This window comes from Pipistrellus kuhlii, unplaced genomic scaffold (genome assembly GCF_014108245.1).
Source record: "Pipistrellus kuhlii isolate mPipKuh1 unplaced genomic scaffold, mPipKuh1.p scaffold_m20_p_5, whole genome shotgun sequence".
Taxonomy (NCBI): Eukaryota; Metazoa; Chordata; class Mammalia; order Chiroptera; family Vespertilionidae; genus Pipistrellus; species Pipistrellus kuhlii.
In genome coordinates, this window is record NW_023425551.1 from 76434550 (window position 1) to 76444163 (window position 9614).

The 9614-nt window shown below is 44.2% G+C and overlaps 1 protein-coding gene across 1 annotated transcript; it reads right to left on the bottom strand.

Annotated features, from left to right (window-relative positions):
* Positions 1–2021: 2021 nt before the first annotated feature.
* On the bottom strand, positions 2022–2839 carry LOC118706020 (peroxiredoxin-4-like). Its single transcript, XM_036415151.1, has one exon. It carries the CDS (start codon positions 2837–2839, stop codon positions 2063–2065), a length of 777 nt encoding a protein of 258 aa, XP_036271044.1. The 3' UTR covers positions 2022–2062.
* Positions 2840–9614: the final 6775 nt, after the last annotated feature.

The window sequence follows — 9614 nt, forward strand, 5'->3', positions numbered from 1 at the left end:
TAGCACTTCCTCTGTGTTAGTGTCGACAGCTGGCAGCAGCAATGTGGGGCTGGAGACTGTAATAGTGCTGCGTCTGGAAACAGCACTCCTGTTTAGAAAATGCTATTGTTGTAACTAAATGGGATGAGTCTAGGATTGGTGCTATGGCTTCCATATGTCCTCCTCCCCTTTGGAACTTTGGGAAAGTGGAACAGATGAGACTTGAAGTTGGAATTATTTCAGCAGTGCAGGTGCTGAAATGATTCTATCCATTCTGGTGGAAGACAACCCGATTGGTGCTGTTGGAGAGGGACCACTCTACCCAGCTGCCTGATGCCAGGTATGTCAGTGTGAAGTCAAGGTCACAGCAGGAAACAGGATGCAACTCTGATGTTTCAAAGGAAGATGCCTTAATTAAAGGACTTTCAGAGGTTTGGACAGAATTAAGGGAATCAGCAGGGTTGTTGCACCCATGGCTGGTAACAGCAGAAACCTGGTAATACCCTTAACTAATAAGAAGAAAGAAAAAGAGAGAAAAAAGGGCTATCTTAGCACAGTGAGAGCTAGAACTGGGGAGAAGGGGCTTCTAGACAAAGTCTGTAGTTATTTAAGTACACTGTTACTGCCAGAGTGTGTCCCAAAGTGGGGTAGAAGTGGGAAGAAATATTTTCAACCTACCAATCTCCTATTAGTGGCTCTCATTTGCTGAACAGGACAAGAAACCAATTAGTGAGAGAGCTCCAGTAATACAGTTCCCAGGGACCAGCCTCCCAGGGCAGAGAGAAGGGCAAGGATCTGAGAGAGGGGGGGGACAGAGGGGTGCTCAGGGAAGTAAACACAATCAGCACAGTCAGGCTGTCTCTAGCAAGGACTGGGCAGAATGAGAAAATTAAAGTGAGACTTCTGAATTCCAATTTCTCTAGGATTTTAATTTCCCCAAGGGAAGAGAGCTTTTATTTTCTCCATGATAACAAAGAAAGAGTTTGTACTAGAACTTAAATATCTCTGAGAGAATTTAATAAGGAGAGATTCATATGGTTCAATTTGGGACATTTTTTTTTTTATCATAGGCATTATGTATTATAGATGCTACTCACGTGTATACTGTCTGGTGAACAAAGTCCTATATAATAAAAGCCCAATATGCTAAGTTTCTGGTCATCTGGTCGTCTGGTCAATCAATCAAAGCGTAATATGCTAATAATATGCTAAGGCCACTCAACCGTTCACTATGATGTACACTGACCACCATGAGGCAGACGCTCCAACTGGTAGGTTAACTTGCTGCTGGGGTCCAGCGATCTGGACTGAGTGAGATAGGCTGGACACGCCCTGGAGCCCTTCCATAGTCCCTCCCCTGTGGGCCAACCTTCTGCATCCTTCCCCTACTCCAAGCATGCACTGGTGGGGTCCCTGTGCCCTCTCGCAATACAGGACCCTTAGGAGATGTCAAAGAGCTGGTTTCAGCCTGATCCTGCTCAATGCAGAAGCTGCTCCCTGGTGGTCTGTGTGCTCCCACAGGGGGAGCGACACTCAGCCATAAGCCAGACTATGGCTGGTGAGCGCAGATGCAGTGGTGGGGGCCTCTCCCACCTCAGTAGCACTAAGGATGTCTGTCTGCTGGACATTTCCCAAGGGCTCCTGGACTTTGAGAAGGCACAGGCTGGGCTGAGGGACCCCTCCTCCCTCCCCCCACCTCTCCCTCTCCCCCAACTATACAGATTTCATGCACTGGGCCTCGAGTTTTCTATAAATCTAGGAATTATTTGGGTTGAGAAATAAAATAGGAAGTCAATATTTTATAAGCCTGTGACCTTGAACTAAATGTCATCTTCTGTCCATTTAAGAAGTTTCTAGAGTCAGAAGCGGAACTGCCCATTTCTCTGGTCCTGGGAATTTATAAAAATTAGTGGAAAATGTTAGCGGGTAGCCTCCGGGGGTTTCCCTTGATGACTGATATTCTCCTTCACTGAAGGGGATTGTATCTTTCCTGGTTGGCCATAAATTTGAGTAAGAACCTTAAACTTTTTTTTAATTGTTCTTTATTGAAAGCATTCAAGCATCATAGCCTGAGGAAGTATTTTCAGTTCAGTTTGTCAAAATACTTCAGTTTTCCGACTGGATCTGGAATTATTGTTTCACTCCCAGGTTTCCAGCCAGCGGGGCAGACTTCTCCATGTTTATCGGCGAACTGAAATGCTTGGACCAAACGTAGCGTCTCATCCACCGATCTGCCCACAGGAAGGTCATTCAGAGTCATCTGTCTTAGGATCCCTTTGTCATCGATAATGAAGAGACCTCTAAGACTGTGGCCCAAGTCTTCCAGATACACTCCATAGTCCTTTGTGATCTGATGTGTCAAATCAGAAAGGAGTGGAATCTTTATTGCCCCAAGTCCTCCTTGCCTTCTCGGGGTGTTAATCCAGGCCAAGTGGGAAAACTGGGAGTCGACAGAGCAGGCCACCACTTCTGTGTTTATGGATTTGAATTCTTCAATTCTATCACCAAAGGCAATAATTTCAGTTGGACACACAAAAGTGAAATCAAGTGGGTAGAAGAAGAAAACCAGGTATTTTCCACGATAATCAGTTAACTTAAGCTCCTTAAAGTCTCCATTTATCACAGCAGTTCCTTCCCAATAAGGTGCTGGCTTGGAAATCATAACACTGTCTGCCAACCCTTCACTTGCCAAGGCCGTGTGGGTAACAGTCCTCTGACGAGCGAGCTCTCCCTGCTCCCATTCTTCTCCTTCCCTGGCCTCCTGTTCCACATGCAAGGGGAGTGGGGCACTGGGGGTTCGGGTCTGAGCCCCAGGGATTCGGCTCAGGCCTCTGCTGCGAGATCGGCTTCGATGATCCATGATGACTGATTGATTGTTGAACAAGCAGCCACCAAGCTTCAGTGAATTCTAGGCCCTATGCTGGGCCTCTAAGTTTGGGAACTGGGAGAGGAAGCTTGGGTAGAGAAATATTTCTCGATACCTCTACTCTCGGCTGAGCTGAGGTGCCCCAGTTGGTAGAAGGGGTTGCACAAAAGGGGGCCCCAGTGAACTTCCTGCCCACTGGAGAGAGTAGCCAGATAGGCCAGCTCCCAGGCCCCAACTATGTGCCCCAATTCAGTTCCACCAGAACCTCTTGGCAGCTGACATTCTGGGTAGAAGTTTGCTCTGAATCCTTCTGTCCAATGATATTTCCTGAGTGCCCGCCTCTGCAGACAGGCATTGTGCTGTCACAGTGGCAGTCACAGAAAGCTTGGGCAGAGGCCCTGCCCCCAAGGCACTCACCATCCAGCTCAGGACCATAAGCTTGGCCACCACATCACAAAGGCCACCACATCACAAAGGGGTAAATGTAAAGGAGAAAGCACTTCCACCAATCACCCCCCCTCCCCAACACACACACACACACACACACACACACACACACAACTTCCTAACTCCTACTCACCACCCGGAGAGGACCTGCTAGCCAGTCGTTGCTGTGATGGATTCGGTCTTATTTACTAGTTGGGATAGAGCTCAGCCTCCTGGGGCTTCCTGACTCAGGGTATTGATTCTGTCAGTTAGAATGAGAGAAAGCTTCCCAGTCCGTATTGTGTGGGTGACTTCACAAATTTCTTTCTCCTTGCATTTGAAGCTCTGCTCTCTCTTTTCCTAAGCATGTTGGTTACTGACCTGGAGGTAGGTAGCAACCCTGCGTAAGCCTCAATCAGACCCAAGGCTTAACTCAAGTCTTATGCATAATTAGGAGCTCTGCGTTGAGAGCTACATGTCATTAATCTGATGAGTAATACACACACAAGTGTAATTCTGCTTTCATTTCTTGTAAATGTGTCCTTTGTGTGCCTGGGAGACTGGGAAACGGACATTCAATATTGCTTGCCCAGCACCGTTTTCCTCTCCAACTATCATTTTTCTTTGGTAAGAGTATTTTCTTTTTGAAAAATTCTCCTTCCCTACTCCAATCATGCAGTTTGAGTGGGTGACTGTCAATCATAGGCTATGGTTGCACATGTGACCCAAAAAAGACCAATCAAGGAACCTGATCCCTTGACAACAGTAATGATTGGCCCTGCTTTGGTCATATGTCCTTCTTCTTCTTCTTCTTCTTCTTCTTCTTCTTCTTCTTCTTCTTCTTTTTTTAATATATTTTATTGATTTTTTTTTACAGAGAGGAAGGGAGAAGGGAGAGAGATAGAGAGCTAGAAACGTTGATGAGAGAGAAACATCGACCAGCTGCCTCTTGCACATCCCCTACTGGGGATGCGCCCGCAACCCAGGTACATGCCCCTGACTGGAATCGAACCTGGGACCCTTCAGTCCGCAGACCGACACTCTACCACTGAGCCAAACCAGTTTCAGCAATATGTCCATCTTCTGCACGTGTCATTCCTTATTGTTGTGTAACTGAATCTTGATTGAGAAGAGCCTATTCTTTTCTGGTAGTGACATTTGCAAGAGATGAGCATAAAGCAGTTAGGATCCATGTCCTCTACCAGCGGGACAAAGTAAGTCTTCTATAAGAGAAAATGAATTTGACACTTAAAGCAATGGAGAAAAGCAGCAAGAATGTTCCAGAGAAATCATGTTATCCTGCTTCTAATCTTCCCCAGCTATACCTATGCCCTTCCTGAAATCAGTAACATTCACTTTTCATCTAGGGTAATTTTCATCTAGGGCACCAAAGAAAGCCCTGCCTGTTTAAAGTAGGAGATTATTAAGAGGGAATGTGTAGGCAATTTTGGGCCCCTGACGGTCATACCATCTCCAATCTACATCTTTAAAATTATCATGAGGTAAGGTAGTGGCAAAAAGGGTCAGATCTCCCAAAGAAATTGGGGGATGATTCCCTTTAAAGCAGATCAGAAGCTGTTGAAGCTATAGGTTTGGGACACAAAAAGCACCATGCTCAGTTTAGGAAGCTTCAAAGAACATAGAACCATAGTGAAAGAAAATCCTGCAACATGCAGACTATCTTGTAAACCATGCTATAGCACTTGAACTTTATCAAACAGGCATGGTGAGCCACAGTGCAGCTGCCATTTACGAACTCTGACCTCTAGATTCAAATCTGATTTGCTTCTGGTTGGCACCTGTATATTAGGTGGTAAAGAAGGAAGGTTAGAGGTTAAAAATAAGCTCAACAGTTCTTGAAGCAGAACCTGAGGTTTTTGCTGGTCCCTAGAAATCTGAGGTGTAGAGAATGGGACAGGGCTAGTCATTAGTGACCTTGGACCACATTGCCCAGCCTCAGTGATCCTCTTCCATCTTCTCATTTGTGAAATGACATTTCTCATTCAGCCCAGGCTCCATTCTCTGAGAAACCTTTATAGGCTCATGTGCTGCCCGACACTGCCACCTAGTGAGAGCTTTTGGACATCATCTCACAGGATCGCCCCCCCACTGCTTCTGTGCCTCATCAACCTCCAAGGCAGGGACACCCCATCCTCTCTGCCTGGTGCCTCAGAGATTCTCTTAAATTCAAGTTCTTTGCCTCATCCTTCCACTCACATGCATACGAACACAAATCTCTATATGTGAATAAGCTCTAACACTTCCAAGCTATGCTCACTTACCAGCCTCATTGGCCCTCTTCATAATCAGCACCCATAACATAGATAGCAATACTGTCAGCACATGGCATTCCTCTGGATCTTTCACTCTCAGTTTTAAGTGACCTCAGCTTCCTCATATTCTTCTCCAATTATCTCAATATTTTGAGAATTGTCACTTCCAGTTGACAACTCTTGTCATCTCCATGACTGTAATGCTTGTTGTTGTTTTTTTGTTTGTTTTTCAGGACTGTAATTTAACCTCTGGTGGATGGCTCAGGTGGTTGGATGTTGTCCCATGCACTAAGAGTTGCTGGTTTGATTCCCAGTCAGGGCACATGCCTGGGTTGTTGGCTTGATCTCCAGTTATGAGTGTGCTGGAGACAGCCAATTGATGTCTCACTCTTGCATCTATGTTTCTCTCTCTTCCTCTTCCTCTTTTTCTAAAAATCAGTTAAATTTTTAAAAAATTAAAATCAATTCAAAACCCCTCTCTATTTTATCTCACTGGGATGATGTGTAGTTTTTCAGTTTATTCATGAACATCATACTTCTTTGTTTTTTGAGCTACCAATGCCCATGTGAGATATTAGAGACATCTGTATCTATGCTTAAAGGATACCGATACTCTCTCATATCTGAGCTACTGGTGCCATTGTCAGGAACATCAACTTTGCCAGAGTTATTGCCAGGACAACACTCCCCTGTCTCTCTTACCACCACCTTGAGTGCAAGAAACCCACAACTTAGCAGAGAGTGTTATGGCTATGGCGAAATATCTAGGAGATTAATCTGTGTTATGCAAGACTATAGGTACAATGAGGGAGGAAACTACTCAGTAGTCGAGGGGAGAGGTGGGCTTGAATAGCAGAAACTACAAGGGCAAATTCAAAAAGTAGACATCCTGCAGAGACATTTAAAACTAGCAAGCATGAAAGCTTAGTGTCAGAAATCAGGAAGAATTTTGGGGGAACATCTAGTGAAACATACTTATTATGCCAATGAGGTGCCTTGAGTCTTAATTCTGTCATGTTTTTGGACAAAATCAGGCAAGTTTTCTATTTCTAATCAGGTGGCCTGATTTTCATTGCCCCAAGTTTCTTAAGAAGGAGGGAGAAGCCCATGTGGCAATGAATGAAGGAATCATTGATTATAAGAAATGTACACAGCATAAAAATATGATGTTCTCATTGTACCACAAGGAACCAGAATAAAAGTGTGTACCTGCAGGACCTATGAATTGGGTCTCCTCATATACCCTCAGATTGAGAGTCTGGTATGTACCAAACTATACAGAGCACTGAAGATAAAAAGATTAAAAAGTAGCTCCTGTTCTGAGAAAACCCATAATTACTCAATGTACTCATGCTTCCTTTTTCCCCAGAATAATCAACTCCAGAATTCCTTTTCTGACTAGACCTTTTTTCTTTCCCTCCCCCCACTGTACCTGCTCACCAATCCCCTTACCACCTCCACCACCCATATCTCAGTTTACTCAGTCACCAGACTTCTCTCACCTCCATATAGGCCTTGGAATCCATATTACAACTATGTTCTCACCAACTTCTTCAAATTCCCAATGCCCTTGACCTTTGATCTCTCTACCTTGCCAGTTTCCAGTTTTGGTCCAACCCATGTTTTCTTTTATTCTTTGAGTAAAGACTCATTAAGTAGCTACCATGGGCCAGACACTTTTCTATATGCTGATGATACATCAATGAGGAACAAAATATCTCTCCTGAGACTTAAGTTCTAGAGGCAGAAGACAATTTTCATAAAAGAAATAAAAACATTATAAAAAGCAAACATGTAACATGGCATGTAGTAATGAAGAGCTATGAAAAATTAAAATGGGATAATAGGAGTGGTCAGAGAGGGACTCTTTGACCTGAATGAAGTAAAAGAGTAAGCCAGGAGAATATCTTGGGTGAGAACATTTTAAGAAGAAGCCCTGAGGTAGGAAAATATGGCTGGTGTGTTCAAGGAGCAGTATAACTCGAGTGGCTGGGCTAGCTGACTGAGAGAAAGAGTGGTAGGGAATGGAAGCCAGAGCCAGCTCAGACAGATAAGCTTTGGGGACATGTTGGGTTTCTCCTCTAAATGTGATACGAAGCCATTTGAAAGGGAATGGCTGAGTAGGAGAATGACAGAATTACTGAAGAAAAACAGAGTCAATCAGATGCCACTGTAGGAATTCTGGGGAGAAGCATTGGTGGCTTGTCTTATCGATAGATAGTGGCAGTCATTGGAAATGATAAGAAGTGCTCAGGTGCAGGACAGATCTGTAGGTAGAACTGACAGGATTCACTGGGAGATTGGATGTGACTCATAAGGGAATGATGATAAGACAGATTCGGAAATGACTCCAAGGCAAAGAGAATTGACATTTTATGAGAGGGGAAATTATGAGAGAAGAACTAGGTTGGTGGACAGTGACGAGGAAATCAAAAGTTGTTCCTTTGATATGCTTGAGAAGTCTATTAGATGTTTAAGTAGATATATTAAGCAGGCAGTTTGAAAGCAATATAAATGAGGTAATCAAATTACCAATGATGTTTAGAGCTAAGATGCTGAGAGAGGTCATCTAAGGAGTAGGAGGAAATGGAGAAGAGGTCCAAAGACTGAGCCCTGGGCACACCCTGACATGGAGAGGTCTAGAGGGGTGGAAGAACCAACTAGACTGAAACAAAGTAGAAGGAAACCCAGATGACTGTGACATGCTGGAACATCTCGGCAGCCACTAAGATCATATTCCAACCCACAGGGCCAGGCCCTAGAGTATTTCTTCCACTTTCCCCATCTTTGACTCTTTCACATCCTGCAGATTGTTCTTTCTTCACTAGCAAAGAGGGAGATAACCCATTTTCCTTCACTCTCTTCTCTTTTCCCCTCAGAGGAGTAGAGTGGTGCACTCCCCATTGCCTTAAGTAGGTGCTAGTGACATTTCCCGCATTTGCTGCCTTGATTCTCTGTATCCCAGTCTCCCAGTTATCAAGATTCTGGAAATGTCACCAACAACCCAGTCCCAGTCTTAGAAACAAATACTGGTTTATGCTTAATATGGACAGTCTTCTGTCTCCCTCACTCTAAATGTGCCTCTCACCAGCAGCATCCTTTTATTTTTTATGTATTTTTATTTTTTAAAAATATATTTTATTGATTTTGTACAGAGAGAAAGGGAGAGAGAGAGAGAGTTAGAAACATGGATGACAGAGAGTCATCGATCAGCTGCATCTTGCACACCTCCTACTGGGGATATGCCCGCAACCTAGATACATGCCCTTGACCGGAATCGAAGCCAGGACCCTTCAGTCTGCAGGCCGATGCTCTATCCACTGAGCCAAACCGGTTTTCGGCCAGCAGCATCCTTTTAAACCTCAGATCTGGAGGTAATCATGTTCTCCAGTTCAAAAAGCTTTAGAGGCTCCTGAGAAGAAAGCCCACATTTAATGCATTCAACTCAGGCCCTGCTGTGGTCTAACTTCCTAGTCCTCCATCCCAGCCTCATCTCATGAACGCCCCATTGCATCAGGCAACACAACTCTCCCCTAAACTACCTTGTACTTTCTTGGCCACAGGCCAAGCTAATCACTATGCCTAGATTCTACCATGAAGACTTCAAGATGCCAGTTCAAACATCATCACCTTTGATGCTTCCCCAAGGGGCTCAGGGTCACTGGGTCCTGAGAAGGGGTGGGTACGGTGGCTTTCTACTACAGAGGATTTTCTACATAACACAATTGTATGTTCTCATCACTGTCAATTTTTAAATAAAGGCACTGTGTACTGAAATAAATTACCCATGACCAAAAAGGATTTTAGCATGTTTTTAAGCTCACAGTCTTACCTGGTAAGAATCCAAAGCCGCACACACTTGGACTGATATTTACTTCCCTGTAGTTCTCTCGGCGTCCTGCCCAGGAAAATCCTGTTCTAGTTCTACAACCTGTCCTGGGTGTCTCATATTCCAATGACCAACTACTACTAAGTAAATGAATAATAAATAAATACCCAGCTTTTTCTCTAAGCTACATAGTACTCAGGAGTTTAAAAAATGTAGTAGGCATTTTCATAGAAGCCACAGA